Source organism: Girardinichthys multiradiatus, chromosome 17, assembly GCF_021462225.1.
Source record: "Girardinichthys multiradiatus isolate DD_20200921_A chromosome 17, DD_fGirMul_XY1, whole genome shotgun sequence".
Lineage (NCBI taxonomy): Eukaryota > Metazoa > Chordata > Actinopteri > Cyprinodontiformes > Goodeidae > Girardinichthys > Girardinichthys multiradiatus.
In genome coordinates this window covers 21485642-21507447 of record NC_061809.1, presented here as the reverse complement: position 1 = coordinate 21507447, position 21806 = coordinate 21485642, and the positions used below count along the sequence as shown (strand labels likewise).

Sequence of the window (21806 nt, the reverse complement as noted above, 5' to 3'; positions counted from 1 at the left end):
TTATTTATGCAAAGATAACAGAGTTAGCTTCCCCACCGAGACAGTCCCCTCCGTCCCAATCACACGCAGAGTTGTTGCAGGCCTTGTCACAGTATCCGTCTTTGATCCAGGATCCTGGGCAGCCCTCGGCACAGTTAGGAACTGGCCAAGTCAGGTACACCTGAATAAAGGTGGAGTAAAATTGAGCTTTGCAGCATTAAACCACAGATTTCTGGTTTTGTTTCTGTTGTCCTACACACCTTCTGTCCTTTGGAATGGCTGTAGAAGTCGTCTGGCCAAACGTCTTTGCCAAACATCACATCATCATTGAGGTAAATAAACTTCTGGGAAAGTCCCGGGATACGATGGATGTGGGTCTCGATGGCAGGGGAGCTGAAAGTGGGCAGGTGGGAGTTGTTCAAGAAAATATCCTGAAAGACAAGAAGTACCATATTTACAGACATTCAGTAATAATCTAACCCAACTTTTTATGAGAAGAACGCCGCTTGTATGAAAACAGGAGCAGTTCAGTGTGGGAGGGGGTTGAGGCTTGCCTGATGCGTCACCACGGTAACTCTGGGGTTATCCAGGTTGAGCCAGGAAGGAATCTGACCATTGGTTACGATGAAGATGTGTCGCACCCAGGGGGCGTGTTTCTCCACAGAACGCAGCGAATAGCGGAGCTCCTCGTTGTCTTCGAATCGGCTTGCCGATACATCTTCATCCTGTTTAGACTGAGGTCCAGGTACATTTCTAACTATGATCAAAAACAGTCTACAGCCACTGCAGCAGTCACAGATATCTTTAATGATATGTTCAAATGATTCTCCATATCTGATGATGCAGTTCTCTTAAGGGGAAGCGTACCTGCGAGATAGCTGTGAGATCCCAGAACAGGTAGGCAGGGCTGATGCTCAGCTCTTTCCCATCCAGAGTCAGGTTCTTTTTAGCCTGCTGGGTCAGGTCAGGGAAGTCCTGTTGGGTTTTCAGGTGAAGCAGGGCTATGCTGGCCTCTGAATACAGCTCAAACTGCAGCACACAGAAATATAATCAGAAAATTAAGACTCTAACTGTGCAACACATGAAAATGTTGGACCAAAATATCCTATGACTTGTGCCTCAAAATAAAATGTCTTAGTTTTTAAAAAATTGAACAGTTTCTCTGGGTATAAATATGGCTCATATCTGTGCTACTGGAATCTAAGCCGGTGGAGGCACCACCTTCAATGTGCCACCAAACACAGTCATTAGGATGGCAGGGGAGGTAAAACAGAGTCTAGATGCCATCTACATACCAACTGGTTAAAAAAATAGCGTTTTCTGTCCAACCACAACTAGTTTAAACATGAATTCCAGTTACCTGTAACTAACCTGGGAATGTAACCAGAACCACGTGTTAACATCAGATAAGACTAAAAGTGAGTCTTCTGGCAGGGAGCACTCTGGAGTGGAAATCTCCCTCCTGGAATATGTTGGAAAAACTACTTCATGTCTATTGCTAGGTAACGGGGAAGATCTCTGGGCCTATTTCTCTTCCTAGGGACCTGGGAACCTTGATGCATGGCATCCATAAATCTGTGCAGGGCTCCTTTATATTTTCCATTTAAAAATCCTATACTTTCCCAGACTAGTTTTCTTTGAACAATTTGGAGACATCAGAGTAAGAAATTTAGCCAAGTTTGATTTTATCATTATGTTCTATAAATCATGCCAAGACGTGATGCTGAGGTTGGCTTCTGATCCGGTAGGTTGGTGAAGCCCACTGCTGGAGTTTTGTTTAGTTTCTTGGCAAGTTAAATCAGCTCTATTAATTTAAAATCAATAAAACTAGGATCTGGACTCAATCTGTCCTGCAACTTGTAATTTTTTGATACGTTTGTTCCGTTTGTAAAACTTCAACATTTAGTCCAATTCTAAAGAATAATATTGAGAAAACAACTACATTTAAATGAAAAACAATAAACCTCAGAAAACCTTTTAATGCATTGACACAGTTCTGTAAAACCAAACTGATCAAAAATGTCTGACAAAAATGATCTAAATTATTGCAGGAACCGCTATACAGGTCCTTCTCAAAATATTAGCATAGTGTGATAAAGTTCATTATTTTCCATAATGTCATAATGAAAATTTAACATTCATATATTTTAGATTCATTGCACACTAACTGAAATATTTCAGGTCTTTTATTGTCTTAATACGGATGATTTTGGCATACAGCTCATGAAAACCCAAAATTCCTATCTCACAAAATTAGCATATCATTAAAAGGGTCTCTAAACGAGCTATGAACCTAATCATCTGAATCAACGAGTTAACTCTAAACACCTGCAAAAGATTCCTGAGGCCTTTAAAACTCCCAGCCTGGTTCATCACTCAAAACCCCAATCATGGGTAAGACTGCCGACCTGACTGCTGTCCAGAAGGCCACTATTGACACCCTCAAGCAAGAGGGTAAGACACAGAAAGAAATTTCTGAACGAATAGGCTGTTCCCAGAGTGCTGTATCAAGGCACCTCAGTGGGAAGTCTGTGGGAAGGAAAAAGTGTGGCAGAAAACGCTGCACAACGAGAAGAGGTGACCGGACCCTGAGGAAGATTGTGGAGAAGGGCCGATTCCAGACCTTGGGGGACCTGCGGAAGCAGTGGACTGAGTCTGGAGTAGAAACATCCAGAGCCACCGTGCACAGGCGTGTGCAGGAAATGGGCTACAGGTGCCGCATTCCCCAGGTCAAGCCACTTTTGAACCAGAAACAGCGGCAGAACGCCTGACCTGGGCTACAGAGAAGCAGCACTGGACTGTTGCTCAGTGGTCCAAAGTACTTTTTTTGGATGAAAGCAAATTCTGCATGTCATTCGGAAATCAAGGTGCCAGAGTCTGGAGGAAGACTGGGGAGAAGGAAATGCCAAAATGCCAGAAGTCCAGTGTCAAGTACCCACAGTCAGTGATGGTCTGGGGTGCCGTGTCAGCTGCTGGTGTTGGTCCACTGTGTTTTATCAAGGGCAGGGTCAATGCAGCTAGCTATCAGGAGATTTTGGAGCACTTCATGCTTCCATCTGCTGAAAAGCTTTATGGAGATGAAGATTTCATTTTTCAGCACGACCTGGCACCTGCTCACAGTGCCAAAACCACTGGTAAATGGTTTACTGACCATGGTATCACTGTGCTCAATTGGCCTGCCAACTCTCCTGACCTGAACCCCATAGAGAATCTGTGGGATATTGTGAAGAGAACGTTGAGAGACTCAAGACCCAACACTCTGGATGAGCTAAAGGCCGCTATCGAAGCATCCTGGGCCTCCATAAGACCTCAGCAGTGCCACAGGCTGATTGCCTCCATGCCACGCCGCATTGAAGCAGTCATTTCTGCAAAAGGATTCCCGACCAAGTATTGAGTGCATAACTGTACATGATTATTTGAAGGTTGACGTTTTTTGTATTAAAAACACTTTTCTTTTATTGGTCGGATGAAATATGCTAATTTTGTGAGATAGGAATTTTGGGTTTTCATGAGCTGTATGCCAAAATCATCCGTATTAAGACAATGAAAGACCTGAAATATTTCAGTTAGTGTGCAATGAATCTAAAATATATGAATGTTAAATTTTCATCATGACATTATGGACAATAATGAACTTTATCACAATATGCCAATTATTTGAGAAGGACCTGTATTGTCAGGAATTTCTTACTTTTTCATTCTTTAGACATTTCATACTTCTCCAGACTTTTTCCAAGACTGCATGGGAAACCTGTCTTTGATATTTCAGGACTTTTAAATACAAATCTGGTGGACTCTGCAAGTTAACAGAAAATGGGTCGTCACTGGGTAGTTTACAGGAAAATGATCCCAAACATGTGGCCTAATCAACACAGAAATGGTTCACAGAAAAAAATATATTTCTACCTCAGTTCTCAGACCTACATCCTCTCAAAAACAGAAAGCCTGTGGGTTAAGCTGAGGAGAAGATCTGTGCAAAGAGGAATGGTCAAAGAACCTACTCTCAGTGTGAGATTTTGCTGCTGAAATTAAAAGATACTTTTATTTTAAAGGCTGTTTAAACCAGGAGTGCTGCTTTCAGCAGGATATATTGCCCAACTTTTCCAGTGACCTCAATGTCACAAATAAAAATCAGTCACATTCTATGGTTTGAACTACAAAATCCCTGAAAGCCAGCTTCCTTAGTGACATGGAGGCTGGGCTTAGAGCATCATGATCACATCCTCAACCGCTATTTAGTCAACGCAACAGCGATGTATGTGTGCAAACACTTGTTTGCTGCCATGATCAGAATGACACGTGTGAGCCAAATGTGTTTACGAGAGTTTTGAAAAACACCTTGGAGGTCGTGACCCCTGCTGGCAAGCACATGAAAGGGCCTTTCTGTCAGAGCTATGTGGAGTCATCTGTGGCATTGGAGGACTCTAAGGGGCAAATACACAAAGCTGTTTGTTTGCTTAACCTGTACAACCAGAGTTTAAAAGAGCACATGCTTTTATCTTTCAAACTACACACAAAGTACAGTAACTTCAGGAGGCCAGCATCTTATTTTTAAGATTAAATTTTTTGTTTTTGATTGAATCAGTTAAAGGAATAGATCAATTTTTACATCTTTTACAATCTGCAGTGATGCGTACAAATAAATCCTCACCACTTTCTAACTTGGAGATGCCCATTGGAACTTGATTCCTTGCCGATACCGGCAGAGGTTTCTCTTTGAGCTCAGGAGACTTCTTCAACAGGCCAGCTTCCTATCTAGATAGAAAGTGGCAGCTGGCTTGGTCAACTACAACCTGATGGTGCAAACAGTTTGCATCTGCTAGCTTTGATGGACATTTTTGAGCTGCATGTATCTATGTTTTGAATTTAGTGCAGAAAAAAAGCTGATAGAAGGTGCAAAATCATGTGCAAACAAATGGAGCAACTGTGCTGCTTTGTGAATTTCCCCGAGTGTGTATTTAATGTATGTCAAGTGTTTTGTTGTTGTTGTTTTAAACAGCTAAGACTTTGAACAGATTGGCCAAATACTTCAGTCCATTTTAAAAAGGCGCCAAAATAAGTAAAATCCTTCAATTTATTTTACTTTTAGTCCTTAAATACTTGTTTCCCGTCCATGTTCATGCTCCCGGTTTGGCTCGACTTATTGCTTGTCTTTAGCTCTTGTTATGGTGAGAAGGATTTAGTTAGGATGTATAAAGGCAATGGACAAAACAACCCGCGGGTAACACTGCCATCTTTATTTTAGCGCTCTTTATAGTTCTGTTAATGCTCAACAAAAGGCAAACACAGCTGAGGTGTGTGAAGACAGGCACGTGTCTATAAATAAGTGCTGAGTTGAGTTGATACATGCAAATACAAGTTAGTGCTGTCACGGTTGTAACAATTAACTCTGTGATCAGATCTCGCACTAATAAAACCACTCAGTTCTTCCTTCTAAGTCTATATAACAACACCAGTATGATGAATGATTTCAGCCTATTTATTGTATTAAGTAATCTAAACATCAAATACAAAGAACAAGCAAATAAAAACATGAGCAGAGGAAAACAAAAACATTTCTACTTGTTTAGAGGAAGATTTTAATTCAGCTTTTCATGCAGTGTGTTGGTTCAATTCCCAGCTTTATGTGTTTTAACTGGTATATGTGATTCTTGCTTTTAAGTAGTCAAACTTGGCAAAAGCCATATGTAAATACATGATGCTTTAATTCCTGATGCAACTGCAGTAAACTAAATAAATAAAAGCAATAATTCCCACATCGTCAAGGTAACAAATGCAATAAAACACAGTAGAAAACTGCTCTCTTGATGACATACAACGCCCCCTACACTTGCCTCCGTATGTAGAAATGTGGTAATAATGCAATAAAATAGAAGAGTTTTACTCTAGTAGCATAATTTTACATTGCAAACGATGAAAAGGCCAATCCTTTACATTTATTTAGGGAGGGAAAAAAAACCAAGGTTAAGAAAGAATAGTTTTCTTACAAATTAACAATTTCTATACAGTAAATATACAGTGCTAGGAGAAAGTATTTGCTCCCTTACAGATTTATTCTATTACTGCTTCTTTTTTACATTTAAATCATAACATTTTATTATCAGACAAAGATGACCAGAGTAAATAAATAAAAGTCGTTTTTCAAATCGCCCTCCCTGGTGGAAGCAGAGGCTGTGGACTCGGAGTTCGACTTGTTCATCACCCAGACTTAAGTCACCGAGGTGGTCAAAAAGCTCAGTGGTGGCAAGGCTGCGGGCGCATTAGAAATTCCCTGGGTACCTCATGTCTCTGGATGTTATGGAGCTGTCGTGGCTGACACCTTCCCTCAGAGGAGCTGGAGAAGGTGTCTGGGGAGAGGGAAGTCTGGGCATCTCTACTTAGATTGCTGCCCCCACAAATGGAGAAAACATAGAACAGTGGTAAATCTACCTAGGAGATGGCAGCCTACCAAAATTACTACAAGAGCTCACTGACAACTCACTCAAGAGGTGACAAAAGAACATCTGCAGGCTTCCCTTGCCTGAGTTCAGGTCACCGCTTTTTATTCAACAATATTAAAGAGAATGGGGAAAAAAATGGGAGCGCTCCAAGCTGAAAACTACTGCTGACCGTAAAGAACACAACCGTTTAGTGGGCAATTCATTGTTCACTTCAGGTCAGGTTGTTTCAGATAACCTTTTACCATAAATATCGTTGTCTGATAAAACATTCAAATGTGACAAAAAAAAAAAAAAAGCGAAAATAATAGAAAGTCTGTAAGGAGGCAAATACTTATTCACAGCACTGCTACTAAAGTATATATTTCAATTAATACCATACTTTTTTAAGTTAATCAGAATATTGAGGAATGTTTTTAGTACCGCATGACATCCGGATGTATTAATAGGATGTTGAACAGAGGCTCATTTCTCCTAACCACTCTGCAGACTGGGAAACACAAGAGACCATCCAACTCAAAGAAAGACAGATGCTTGTTGATCGTAATAACTCAAGAAACGCTCAGACCAACTTTGAACTTTTATGCAACAAACAGTCCAGGTGTGTCTGAAGAAAAAGATCTCAAGCACATTTTAAAGTACGGTGGAGTATCTGTGAAACTGTCATAGTAGATTCTCTCATAAAATTTGAGAAACGTGTCAAGATGTTACAGTTGCAAAAGCCTAAAAACCTAAAAGATCATTGGCCATTCCTTGCTACAAATATTTTCAAACAGTGATCCAATGGTATCATTACACACAACTTCTCTGTACAAAGGGTCAACATGTGGAAATCCTTACCTGCAGTATCAAAACTGGGCTGGGACTGGCATCAATTTGTTACTGATTAACATGTGTCCTCATACAAATAAACTAAACTTGCATCTGTTCTAATGTGGGTGAGCGTCTTGTGTTTTTTAGTGGTCTTCTCTCTTGTTTTTACACTCATTCTGACAGGTGAGAGCTTCATTTGAGTTAAGGGCAGAGCTGCATGAAACAAGCAAACAGGGGAAAACGTGTCGAAAGGAAGCAGCTAAAAGTTACTGGATGCAGTGAGCACACGACAGAAATGCATCTACAGTTTTCAAGTGTCAGTATCCTGACTGGATCGCTTTTGTAAAAACTAAACAAAGCAAAAACAAAAACAACAAGGCTCCTGGGTGAAACAATATATATGGTATAGGCTCAAAACACTTCATACCCAAAACACCCTGCAAAATAAGACATAATTAAGTTCCACACTTATAAAAAAACTGATTATTAAACTAAAAAGAAAAACAAATGGATCAAACACTGAGTAAACTAATTAACTCTGGGTCGATTGATCGTTTTAGGCATCTGAGACCGCGTCCTTCTCAGCTTCAGCTGAAAAGGACGTGCATCTCCTGCAGAGTGGAGAGCTGCAAGTTACTGATCAGAGATGGACACCAGAACGGGAAGAGCCAAGAAACAAAATCCTTTCACCAAAGGGAGCAAATACACTTCAATCTCCATCCAAGATAAACTATTATAGCCATACAGGCAGTGGTTTAATGCTAATCCATTTTGATGAGATTATCTACAGATAAAAAACTATGAGATTAAATAGTTTTAAAGGTGGTTGTGCACAAATTTCAGCTCTTCTGCAACACAGATAAAATCCAAACCAGATAAATCACATTTGAATTTCCTTTCATTCATACCCTGAAAACTAAAATAATGCTAACATTAAAGGAAGACTGCGATCCTTCATGGAAGAGTCTTAAATGATTTTGAAAGATCCACCAGAGATACAAACATTTTGATAAATTTTGAATAAAAATGACACATCTTCAAATTTAAAACAAGTGGCATCACAACTGTATCAGCGTCAACAGGAATAATGGATTAAACAAAAAAGTAAACAAATAAAAATGTGGCAATTAAAAAAATATGGATCTGTACAAAGTATTCTTAAGAAGGCTCTAAATGCACAGATCCATAATTAAAAGTCTAATGACTGATCTAATGAAAGAAAGTCATGGAGAAAAGCAAATGTGCCCCATTTTTTTAGGGTTTTTATGCATCAATACATAATAAAGATGATCTGACTTTTAACAGCTTCTACAATCTATGAATATTTAAAAGCGAAAGAAGCAGAAATATGTTGCTGATCATCATCCAGTGTGACAAACTCTGGAGAATAACAGTGTGTGTTAACACAATGCCAAAGTGGGAAGACATCAGAAAGAGAAAAACCCCAAGGGCTCGATCTCTGACTATACAGGCCTCTGTTAGCATGTTAACTGTTGAAGTTCAGGACAGTACAGTTAGAAAACGGCTGAAAACGTACAGCTTGTTTGGAAGGGTTGGCAGAAGGAAACCTATTTTTTCCAAAAAAACATATAGTAGCATGAACCACAACAGCTATGGAAGCATGGTGGTGGAGGGGTTATGATTTGGGGTTGTTTTGCAGTCACAGGAGCCGAGCACCTTGCAGAGTCCACCATGAACTCCTCTATATTACAGACTTCTGCTAAGAACATTTTCAGTTTTCTTGAAACGTTGTTGAAAAGACAGACGAGTCCTCCTCTGGTTTATTAAAATGCACAATGATACAGATACGTCAGCTCAGAAAGCTTGTACACAAAACAAGGGGGCAGGACACAACAGGCGACAGTGCAGGCAGATGATCAGACTTGGAGTCCAGCTTTCATCACTGTATCACTCAATCTAATACCGGCTATAAATACAGAGCAGCTCTCACCGCTGAACCGCTCTCTCAACACTATGCACATCATCCCTCTTTCAAAGAACCAGCCCAGCGACACCAGGAAGCACCCTGAAATCCAAACTGTGCATTGTGTGGAGGCTTGTGCAGCAGGAGACCGTGCCAGATGGAAATGGCATACCAACAAAGAATTTCCATCGTTCGTGCCGGACTCCGCACGTGCCGTTTCCACCTCGCAGTAAATCCTCAAAAGTGGACTCCGGACAGAAAAGGCGAGAAACTGGGTGACAGAATGAGTTCTCAGAGTTCAGACAGGTTCAGAAAAATACTGGTGACCTTTCAGCATGCAGACTGGCATGGTGCCACACCAAACAGTTGTTCTAATGTTAGCCCCCCCACCACCAGATACAGTTACAGCCTGAATATCGCCGGACATTATCACATGACCTGAACCACAGAGGCCAGTTCATGGAACGATGGGACAACTGGTTTGGGGATGATGATATGTGTGTTAAATGCTGCTAACCTACAGGTCATCACAAGCATCCAAACAGCTGTTTATATGCTGATTCCCCAGCTGTTTGTTAGTCCCAGACTCTTGAAATCCGACTAAAATGTTTGTTTTTAAAAAGAATGCATAAGTCTAACCTAATTTAACCAGAATATGCTCTTTATTGTACAAATTAGTCAACTTATGCCAGTTTACTGAGGACTATGTATGACAGATGTTATTAAAGATGATTTTCAAAGTTGACGGGATGGTTCCGATTGTTATCAATCAATCTGGTGTTTTTTCTCTGTTCATTTTTTATTTTATTATTATTTGGAATATTTCAGAGGGACAGAAACCTAGAGACAGGAACATATAATCCCATTTCTATTCATGATACAGATCCGACATCTATTACCCATTAAAAAATGACATTAATCAACAACAGAAGAAATTAAAATGACCTTTTCCTTTCATTAGGTATTCTAAAAAAAATCAGATAGCCTTACACTCTTATGTCTACCCATTTACTTGGATAGTTCCTTGCAAAAGCAAACATATCCCTAGATCTTCTTTTACATTTTACCACGTTACAATCACAAACTTCAGTGTATTTTATAGGGATTTATTTTATAGACCAACACAAAGCAGAGAACGATTGCGACGCTGCAATTACAGCTGCAAGTTTAAGAGTATGTCTCATAAACTTTGCACATCTAAACACGTTTTTGCACATTTGTCTTTAAAATAAAAAAGATCAAGCTCAATAAGAATGAGTGGAGAGTCTCAGCAAACAATTTCTCACAGATTAATAATTGGATTTGGGTCTGGACTTTGACTAGACCATTCTAACATGTGAATATAGTCTGATCCAAACCGTCTCACTGTAGCCCTGGTTATGTTTGGGGTTGTTCGCCTCCTGGAAGGTGAACCTCCACAACAGGCTCAGTTTTACTGCTGAGAAAAAGCATGAAAGGCAAAACCTTGGATTCAAAAAGTCTTTAGAGAGCTTTCTTAAAACGCTTATGGAGAATTCAAACAATCCCTATTTAAACTAAACTGAATGTATGTTGTTAAAATGAGTCATTGTTTAACCAGGGGACCATTTTCCTCCAAACATAGTAGCAGGAGGGTAACACTAGTTGTCCCTGAATTCACTGAGTCTGCTGAATAACATTTATTTGTGTTTTCATCATATTCAAATCCAGTTATAAAAGATGTTATCTAACTCATCAGCCATGCGAGAACATCACCAGAAGACAGAACAAGCAGGGCACCTCATCCCTGCCCTTCCTGTCACAGGCTGCGACGGCAGCATCACTCATCTACACGTTGCTTTTGTTGTCTTTGATTAATTCAGATCACTCTACGCTTGTTAGTGCCACTCCTCTCTCCTAGAATACTCAAACTACGAGACGGCAAGCCAAACAAATAGCTTTCAACCTCATCATCAAAGTAATTGTTAAAAATAGGAAGAGTATTTTTAGCTGTGTTCTAAGCCTCATCAGGCGAGTCCTGAGCCCTAATTAAAAGCCATAAACATTCAAAGCTTAAGGAATACAATATGTTGGAGGTAGGAACTTGCTTCAGTATAACTGATGTACATAAAAATAAACGTAAGAACTTTTAAAGGGTTTTAAGAGTAACAAATGTGTTTTCAATGTTGCACCGATTTCAAGGTAATTGAGGGCAATAGTTTTCATTCTCTGGATCACATAATAATTACAAGCAACTAGAAGCCATAGCACCTACTGCACATTAATCAGGAGTGTAACTCTGCCCCCTGCTGGGCTAAATATAAAATCGTTTCCAGCTACTTGCCAGGCAAATTTTCTCCAATTTTTAAATTATTTTATTTTATCCTTTTTTATTTTTACTGATTTGGGGAATTAAAAATGTTTTATTTTTGCTTAGCATAATTATTTGGCTACAAGCAATGAAACAGGATTCCTACACATGTTGCAAGACAAAATGTCATACTTCTCCCAGAGATCTTGGTTTATTTTTGACCAAACAGTATCAAAAACAGTTTGCTATGAATTTTATATATATTTCCACAGGGGTCAGAATTTAAATATGGAAGCTGCAAACAATACAGAGTTTAAGGATGGAAGGGTGGACAGAGAGAAACACACGCCTGGATGGATAGAAACCTACAATGAGAATCTTTAATTTAAAAACCAATTTAAAAGCAAACTGGTTTCAGATATTCTTTACTAATTTTGATATTCACCAAGTTGATAAAGGAGCAGTGAATATAAACGAGACGTAACAAAATAACTGCTTACAACATTTCTCTTGCCAGATCAGGAAGAAATTTGAATCAAACTCTAGTGCAGGAAACCAGTAGGTAACAGCCACTGGCAGCACCAGCTGGGTCTGTCCTACCTGTTTGATCTTGCTAGTTATGGCTGAAGGCAGTTTGACTCGCAGCTGCTCCGTATCTTTGATCGATGACGGGAAGCCGCTCAGGTAGGCCAGAGACTGCATGTGGATTAGACCCGGAGCCTCTTTATCTGTCGTCTGAAAGACAAACAGCTGGAGCTGAATAAAAACGTCAAAGATACACTTTCTGTCTTCTTTGAGATATAGACAGCTGTCATTTATATGTAGAAAGAGCCACAGAATACATAGTCATGGAAAAATACTAAGTACACAGTATAATTCAACAGCTTGTAGAGCCACTTTCAGCAGCAATAACTCTGTCATTTTTTGTGTGACTATCGGTTTGCGGCCATTTGTTTCCACACAGCTCTATAGAGGTGTCACCACATTTCAATCAGAAATCTGGACTTTGACTGTTTTCTTTTAAGCCACGGAGTTGTATCCCTGTTAGATTATCCGTCTAAAAGCTGACAGATGGCCTCACATTCAACTCCATAATACTTTTGCATACAGATGAGTTCATGGTCAACTAAAATGCCAGATCCTGTGGTTGTCATAAAGGCAAATAATCACCCTTTCACCACCAGGCTTGACAGTAGGTCTTAAGTATTTATGCTGGAGCAGCTTTTTTTTTTTTTTAAAGAATTTTTTTCAGCACTAGAGGCCTTTATTTTTGATAGTAGGCAGACAGGAAAGAGGGGCAGAGAAAGGGGGAGACATTCGGCAAAGGTCGCCGGGTCCGGGACTTGAACCAGGACGACCGCATCGAGGACTATAACCTCCATACGTGGTCGTGCGCTTAACCCCTACACCATCAGCGCTGTCCCTGGAGCAGCTTTTTAAGCCAAAGTTAAACCATATTTGCTTTAGGTAAAAAATATCATATTAGCCCATTTTTATATCATGAATTTGAACATTTCACGTTTACTGAGGTCTGCAGAGGTTAAAATAAATCTTTAGGGTTCTTTGCACAGTCTGACATTAAAAAGGGATTTCCTGAATCTTTTATTGGACAGAATGGCAGCTTTCCTAAAATACTCCCCACTTTAAATAATCTGTCCAACTGTAGAATGACGGGCTGCAAAGTGTTTGGAAAATCGTCCCACAACCATTCCCAGATGGATGGGACAGTTACTGCCTTCGTAGTGGTGGTCACGGTCGCAGGTGATCAATTAATCAAGCGCATTTTTAGAAGTACTTGGTTGCTAGGGTGTACTTAGTTCATCACGTGACTGTGTGGGCAGAATAAAATAACAGATTGGAATAATTCATACTGTTAACAACACTTACCAGATAGCATCTGGAAACAGAAAATTTCTGGAGTTCCCTGGAAAGTTCTTTATAGGCTTTATTGGCTGAAAAACAACACAAATGAACAAAAGCAACATAATTTACACTTCAAATTTATCTTCAGGATTATGGAAAAACTGCACTAAAGGTCTGAAAAGTGAAACTAGGTGTCAAAAATGAAAGATGATGCATCATAAATTTATTAAAATTAAAGATTGTTGAGGTTCATGATTAGGGAGCAGCATTTTCTGCTAAATGTAAGTCACTTTTCTCCCAAAAGCAGCATTTTTACCATCAGCCTGCAAATGAAAGACGACAACGGAGACTCTGTCAGGTGAGTGGAAAGGTTTGCTCATGGTCAGCAGCTCTTTAGCAGCGGAGAAGGAAGCAGAGACCGTCGGGAGCTCTTTTAGAGTGAGGTTGGCCGGCAGAGCTGGATCCAGCGCCAACATGGGCGCTACGATGCAGTGGGACAGCAGGCATTCAGACTTATCACTGTGAACAGATGAGAAAGGAACAAATGACGCCCTAAAAGAACACATCTGTACAGAGGCCCTCTTCCTTTGTGTTGTTCTCGTGCCATTTTATATGAGAAGGGAGTGAAGTTCACACGTTCAGCCGACAATGCATCAAGTAGCTCTGGTGTCTGTGGTTAAACTTTGAGAAAGCAGACGAGGAAGAAGATGAAGAGTTCAAAAGAGAAATGTGAGTGAAGAGACAGGAACCACCTGACCCAAAGCCCGACCTTTACTATAAATCAGGCACCGGGGTTCATAAGATGTAGTTATCCTTTTGATTACCGGTAGCTCCTTTTTTATAAGAGTATGATAAATATAACCACTGAGTTTAACCCCCTCACTTTATCTTTCTGGAATCTTATCAGGCCAAACTTCTGAATTGTATTTCCTTGTGGTCTAACCGACCCCAGCTTCCAGTTGCATGACACTGAACAGGCAACCACTTTTTGCAAGTCTGACAGCCCACCCCCAAAATGTCTAAAGGAAATTTCTTTCAAGGGAGACAAATAAAGATACTTTCGACTTTGAAAATACATCAAAATTTAAATCTTCACATTCTGTCATGCTACAACTGTAGGTTTCAGTAGGTTTTATTGGGATTTTGTGTGATAGACCAGCACAAAATAGTAAACAGTTGGGAAGTGGAAGAAAAATAATGTATGGTTCTAATTGTTTTGTGTATAATATATAGCCCCACTCACCTATCTTTTGGCGCTTCTGTGGTGTCACTTGCATTTTTCCCCAACTGTTCCCTGTGTGCAAAAAAACAGATCGGCACTTTCATTGCATTGTAATCTGCAAATAAATGTGCACAACACTTAATCTGTGTTTGCAGAATAACAGACGTCTCGAGAAATACTTTAAATCTAATCTAATCTTTGACATAGTATCAAATAAAAAATAAAAGTTGGCATTTTCAACAAGAGCTTGCAGAAGCAAACTGGTCTGCAACAGCTGTGATGCAGCCACAGCTACCTCAGAGCTTTTTGTTCCTCCTCCAGCTGCTCTTTAACCACCTTCAGTTCCTTCAGCAGAGCCACATCTGTACCGTTTACCCATGTGTACACAACGTCAATAGGCATGGGCAGACAGAGTCTGAAAGGCAAAAAAGAAAGAAATGAGTAAAGACAAATGTCTAACTGCAAAGCTGTCTATCTCCCCAGTGAAAATGTCTGTCATGTTTGGAATCTAGATTAATGTTTGTTCATGCATGGCTCTGCCTAATGCTGTTTTTTAGATTTCTCTCATGGTAAAGCAAAGGTAAACCAGGGTGGCATCTGGGAAGGCTTTTACCCAAAGACCAAATCCTTTAAAATTTACAATACAAAGCAAAAATGTCATTTTACAGCCACAAAACCTAAATATAAAAAAAGTTTTAAACATAACTATATCACAATAAGCCTTAACATTGTTTTTCAAATGAGACTGGTCAATTTAAAACACACTTCTCCTAAACAAAGAGCCTTTGAAGTTCCACCTCTCTTAGAGAGGAAGGCACTACACAGCAGGCCTTCGCAGTTTTCACTTTTTACGTGTCCTCAAATTTACTCATAATGATTAGCTCAAAAGACTCATCTTTTTCCCTCAGCGTCTGAGCCAAATGAATGACAGATTGTATATCAGTCATTGCACTTCCCTTCCAACAACATGTATAGCTTCAGCATGAAGTGACTTCTTAGATCCAGAGCCTCTTTACATAAACTCATCAGTCTTCTGCAACCTTAGGCTGCCTTGTGCTCAGTTTCTTTCTTTTACACATTTCTTTTTTTTTTTTTTTTTACATATTTCTCAATTTCATTTATGGAGATAAATATAATGTTCATGACAGAAAAGCCTTCACACAAGTGAAGAGGAAAGGTAAAAAAAAAAACAGATTTCAGATTTTGCAGTTGAGACTTGAAAAGAGTACAACCACAAATGTTTGTCTCTTGGCGTGATCAGGTCGAAAAGTCGAGGGGAACTGAAGGTGGATGATTTCAAGTACCTAAGATCAACCAACAACAAAGGCAGCAAAGATGCAGAATTAGAGAGGTAAGGCTGAAAAGAGAAGTGGGATAGTAGATATAATGGACAAAGGATGGACCCGTCAGTCAGGAGAAAAAGAGGTAAACCAGAGAAGGTTAAGAGGGTTGGTGTGGCAGAGGAAGAGGTAGAGGCAGATGATCCACTGTGGGGACCCTTGACGTTAATAGCCGGAAGAAGCTCACCTGTTCTGGAATGATTTCCCACCCACATTGTCTCTATAGGAGTCAAAAAGCACGTGATACTGGTCCCGGCTCCACTCTACCACCACCTATATAGGGACAGGATGCAAAGAAGTTCTCACATTTCTCCATCTCAAATATGACCTAAAACCAATATTACTAAAACACTTCATTACATATATTCAGGTTAAAGTGCACGTAAAAGAATAACAGTATAGTGCCTTGCTTGAAACATTTTTAGTTTGTTCTGTAATGACAACTTCTATTTATTTTATTGTAAGTTCGTAATTGTGAAGTGTAAAGGAAATGATACATGGTTTTCAACAATTTCCACAAATAAAGATCCGACATTTCAACCCACTTTACTCTGTTACCCTTTAAAAAATCTGGCATAACCAATAGACTGCAGAAGTCAACTAATTAGTGAAATCTGAGGGGAACTGCTTTCCTTCTGAGGTCAAAATTTAATTAAATATTCTAATCTTTAAACATCTAACAGAGTAGTGTTTAACCCATCAACATGGCCACCCACCCAAACTAGCAGCCCAGGCAAGGAGAGCTTTAACCAGAGAAGTAACCAAGAGACCCATGGTAACTCTGGATGAGCTGCAGAGATCTATAGCTCAGGTGGGAAATATGTTGACAGGGCAAATTTTACTACTGAACCCCACAAATCTGGCCTTTATAAAAGAGTGGCAGGAGGAAAACCACTGTTAAAAGAAAGCAGTTTGCTTCTCTTATGTCACAGTTGAGAGGGAGGCGGCAGCATAACCCAGTTTACCCAATGGTTGCCCTCTATTCAGCTCAATCCATCCTCTGATTAACTCTGACCTGGTTTCCTGTCCCTGCTAAAGGAAATCATCTCCACAGCATAATGCTGCCACCACCATGCTTCATCATGGGGATAATGTGGTTAGGGTGATGTGCAGTGTTAGACTTTCACCACCCTTAATGTTTTGCATGTACACCAAAAAGTTCCAGTTTTGGTCTCATCAGAGGAGACCACCTTTTCCCACAAGTGCTGTGTCCCCTACATCTGGTAAACGGTGGCATGTGGCAAAATGCAAACATTACTTCCTTCTTGTCACCGTTTCATTAAGGACAGATTCATGAAGTGCAAAACAAACAATTGTCCTTTCGTCAAAATCCCACAAGTGAGGTGTTGATCTTTATAGCGAAATATTTAAGTGTATCAGAGTAATGGGTGCAACTATCTGTCCACTTCGCAGTTACACACTACTTTGTATTGGTCTGTCATATTAAATCAGAATCAAACTAATTGAAGTTTGTGGACAACGTGTGTCTGCTTTTTGAAAAGTATATTTACCTAAATTGGCACTTTTTTGAACGGAATTTGGTTGGGATGGGTCTTTAATTAGCAGCCGGAGCCGCCAGTTCAATGCTAAGAGCTGTTTGGGTTCAAAAATGGCCATTACAAGATAAGCGAAAACAGAGCAAGTCTCACCTCTCCAAACTGAAAGGCGGAAACGATCATGAGGACGAGCCCCCCGAAGCAGAGGTAGAGTCCGTACCGGTGGGACAGACAGGTGTACGTCTGCCGCTGCAGCAGCTTCAGCACCGAGTTCACGACGACCATGGCTCTCCTGGGTCGAGCATAGCGCTGCATTCATTCAGAAAAAGTCGAAACAACCGCCGGTTAAAGCGCTACACAAAAGAAAGTAAACATAACAAGCGAGAAGGATGCGTCAGCTGACCGCCTGAAGGACTGCACATGACAACCGACGTCTCTCACTCTTCCTCGGCGGCGATGACGCTCGAGCGGAGGTGCGCTTCTCCGGTTAGGGTTCGACGTGTCCCTCTGGTGGCGAGAAGCTGACACAGCTCTTTCACTTGTTGGGACTAGACTAAACTAAACTAAACTAAACTAAACTAAACTAAACTAAACTATACTAAACTAAACCAAACTAAATAAAATCGCAGGTCAATTATTATTTATTCTAACAACTAAACGTTCTTGCCTTGTAAGAACTACCTAAAATAATAATTAGGTTGCAGTTATTGTTGATGCTATATTATTTATATCATTTATTTTTTTTTAATGAAATGGAGATCAAATCACAATTAATACTTTTTTGCATCACTTCTTCTTCGTCAGTCAGCTGACAGATCAGCCCTGCGGGATGCAACCTGGTCTAACACCTTTCTCAACAATTTTCAAAATCAATAATTATAACATTTTATTGACTCTCAGACCATGTAATTGCTGCGCCTTCGAGTTGATCTTATTTTCCTAAATAAAAACTTTAACAGTCTCCTTTTGGTGACCATTAGTGATGACTTCATCATTATCAATCATGATTTGGTTCAACTGAATGAGGAAGTGTTAAAAATGCTAATAGCCCCCTTTCATTTATCTACAGGACAAAGTGTTACAATCATTTCTGTTGTTTTAGCTGATATCTCTCTTGTTGGCACCATGTATTGCTTTAATCAACCATTGTTTTCTGCAAGTACTTTATTTTCGTTGGAAATAAATTTCTGGAGCCCCATAAAAAATGTTTTTAAGAGAAAACCCCCTTGAAAATGTTTATTTTTAGAGTTTCTGTTATTATGAATGAGGTCAGAGGGCATAACTGGGAACGGTTTATACACATCTTAATTGATTTTAATTATTTATACACAGTTAATTTTAAATGGACATTTATTTTCAAACTGTATCATTGTTTTAAGTGTATTTATTGTGTTTCTAGGCATTATTTTAAGTTTTAATGCAGGGAAATCGTACATTTTGTTACTTATCAGTACATTTTGCCTACATTGTTTGTTCACTGTAAATGTAGACCATTGTAAAGGTATTCAGCATCCAACGTCCTTAAAAACATTTAGCTATTTTCTCATCTTCTCTTTTTTGTCTTCTATTGCTTTAATTAGGTGACTTTTTATGCCAGGCAGATAAAATTTGTCTCAAAAACTGTCACATGGGATTAAGCCAACTCAGATTAAAGATAGGACCCAAACATCTGCATGACTGAGAGATGATTCTGGGTTGAAGCCTCTCAGTGCAAAAAAGTAAAATATTTATTACTCAAATAATTGTCTCATAGATTTGTATTAGAAATGAACGTGATTTAAAAAGGGAATTGTATTATCTACACAGTACAATGTTTCCAGCTTAGATTTGCTGTCAACTTTAAAATGTAACACAGAACATAAAATCCACAACAGCAGGAAATAATAATTCAGCCCTAAATTTACTTTTAACCACAAAAAGGGCATCAAAAGCAAGTAGCCATAGATAAGAACATTTCTTTTTCATTGCCTTGGAACATTAATCTGGTGTTTTATTATTTTGTTGTTTATGTTTTGAGAATATATGTATTTACAGTCTTACACAGAAAAGTGGGCTTTACAAATGTAAATTACACAAATGTAGTTGGAAAAACATTTTTAGTTTTATCTAACACATTCTGATACAAAAAACCCTAAAAACGCTTTCTTTAAAGCCTTATTTGTGTCTTCATGTGTTTGCCTTGTAGTCTATATAAGCATACATGTATTTGGCTCATACTTTACATACAGGCAGGAGAAGATCTTGGGGCCCTATGCAGAAACTGTTAAAGAGGCATCTTTATTAGTAGGGGTTCTTTAAAATGTCCTCTGAAACCCAAGCTGTTTACCAAAGCTTTTGATTCTTTGCCACGAGATTAAAAAAACGATATGAAGTGAAATCTTCAGCTTTCATAATGAACAACCAACCTTGGTTGTGATGTCTAACAACAAATTAGTTTTTATAAGACCACATGGGGGCAAATGAAGCTGCTGGAAACGCAACTGACTTGGTTACCCAGTAAGAGGATATGTTGATCTTACTCACTATGACCTTGCAAGGCCTGCATGAGCAAGGCAAAAGCACACAGACACATGCAAATTATGCACTTGTGCAAAAGCAGAAGCGTTAACATCCCTGCCTTCCAATCTCATACTCTAAACAAATTAACTCAGGCATTTACAGTTATCTGTTGAAGTTCTCCTGATAAAACCAAGAGTTTGTTGTTCCAGCCTCCTGCCTGAGACCACAGACACTGCAGTGTTTTTGTTTTTTTTGTATTACTGCTTACAAGACCTTTTCAACAAAACCATTTCTTAAGGAGCTGCCAAGTTAGGCCCTGGCAAACTTCAATGTGGTTCTGCAACAACAGAAGGGCTGAGGCCTAGCTGTAGGGAGGAGGTGGACGGGAGGACTGGCAGATGCGATGATGTGAGAATCCAGCAGATGTTTCAGGTGCAAACCCTGTTCACTACCCCCTGTGTCGGTAATTTTAGTCATCTACATAACAGACTGCTTGAAGCTCCTTTTGTAATTCTTCTGGTCATCCATCAATACTGAAGCTCATAAAGCATCATCAAATTACATAAAAGAGACCAGCTACTTCAAATCATCATTAACTGTGCTTACAGATTCATCTTAAAAGCATTCTTTCGTGAAACGTTGCAGCATCATTTCCCTGCCAGATGCTGATTGACTGTTGATCATTGAAAATTACCATAATTTAATCTTTCACACTTTGACAGCCCATGGAAATTCCTCAACGGATTTCTTTCATTCCAGACTTCTGCTTTCCGCCCATTTATGTTTCATTTCTTTTACTTGTGGATTTCCCACCATCAAAGCATACTACTTTCAGTTTTCTGTTCTAAAACTTTAACGACTTACTTAGTTTCTGTTTGAACAACCTTCTCACTTGTTGGTTTTTGGGGAACAGCCACACATCACGAGGAGTTCCCTTCCCGGTGAAGTTTTGTAATCCTTTCCTTTTATTTCATATGACAGATGCATTTCCTGTCAGCTATCTAACTGCAGACTCATGTGCATACCTATACTTGTGCAAGTATTTGTTTCAAAAGGAGATAACAACAGGGTTTACTTAGATACTTAATCTAAAAAATGGCAAGTTTAAAGTCATTTTAAAGCCCTAAGTTATATTTAGCAACACAAGAATGTAAATTTACTGTCAAATATATTTTATCCTACGTTAAGCAGTTACTAAAATATTTACTGGTCATGTGAAGAAGAAGTAATCAGATGGCAGAGTAGTGATTTGGGGTACTTTAGTCCTAAACTGCATGCTGTACTCTGTCCACGCTTTGCTTTCAAGAAGCCAGACTGTGTTGTACATTGCCTTACAAAAGTATTAACACCCTTACACTGTTACATATTCTGACCACAAACTTCACTGTACTTTATTAAAATGTTAGGTGATAGACCAACAGAAAGTAGTATAGTATTGTGGACTACAACAAAAATAATGGATGATTTTCTTTCTTTTGTTTTCTTTACAAATAAAATCCTGAAAAGTGTTGCCAGCTTTTGTATTCAAACCACTGGAGTGAATGCTAACCTTTCATTAACCCGTCATTTGGGGTGTGTCTCGTCCAGCTTTGTCCATTCTTCTCCATAAATGAGCTAAAACTCGGTCAGATTGGATGGAGAGGTTTGATGAACATACATTTTTAAGTCTTGCCACAGATTATCCTTTCAATTTGAGTCAGGACTTTGACTGGACCATTCCAAAACATGAATGTGCTTTGATCTAAACAAATAAAGCTGGGGCTGTATGTGTGGGGTACCTGTCCTCTTGTCTAGTCTCAAGTTTGTCTCAGCTTCTGCTTCCCTGTTGAAGAAAGCCCCCCACATCATAATGCTGCCACCTCCATGTTTCACAATGGGTTTGAAAACTCTCGTCTTATCTGACCAGCTCAATTTCTTCCACATGTTTGCTGTATCCCCTTATGGGGCTTGTAGTAAACTTTAAA

The 21806-nt window shown here is 39.4% G+C and overlaps 1 protein-coding gene across 2 annotated transcripts in view; it reads right to left on the bottom strand.

Annotated features, from left to right (window-relative positions):
* gnptab (N-acetylglucosamine-1-phosphate transferase subunits alpha and beta) overlaps positions 1 to 17865 on the bottom strand; it is a 33078-nt gene extending 15213 nt beyond the window's left edge. Inside the window, exons 1-12 of one of the 2 annotated variants that reach the window (XM_047389464.1) lie at positions 17747 to 17865; positions 17497 to 17652; positions 16035 to 16120; positions 14803 to 14922; positions 14529 to 14579; positions 13602 to 13804; positions 13310 to 13374; positions 12023 to 12157; positions 847 to 1008; positions 534 to 713; positions 240 to 410; positions 37 to 160 (exon numbers count right to left, since the gene is read on the bottom strand). In XM_047389464.1, coding sequence (XP_047245420.1) covers positions 37 to 160; positions 240 to 410; positions 534 to 713; positions 847 to 1008; positions 12023 to 12157; positions 13310 to 13374; positions 13602 to 13804; positions 14529 to 14579; positions 14803 to 14922; positions 16035 to 16120; positions 17497 to 17628 — 1429 coding nt within the window. In that variant the 5' untranslated portion in view covers positions 17629 to 17652; positions 17747 to 17865. Of the gene's footprint in view, positions 1 to 36; positions 161 to 239; positions 411 to 533; positions 714 to 846; positions 1009 to 12022; positions 12158 to 13309; positions 13375 to 13601; positions 13805 to 14528; positions 14580 to 14802; positions 14923 to 16034; positions 16121 to 17496 lie in introns of both variants that reach the window. The other variant, XM_047389463.1, reaches the window with a different exon arrangement.
* Between the last annotated feature and the right edge of the window lie 3941 nt (positions 17866 to 21806).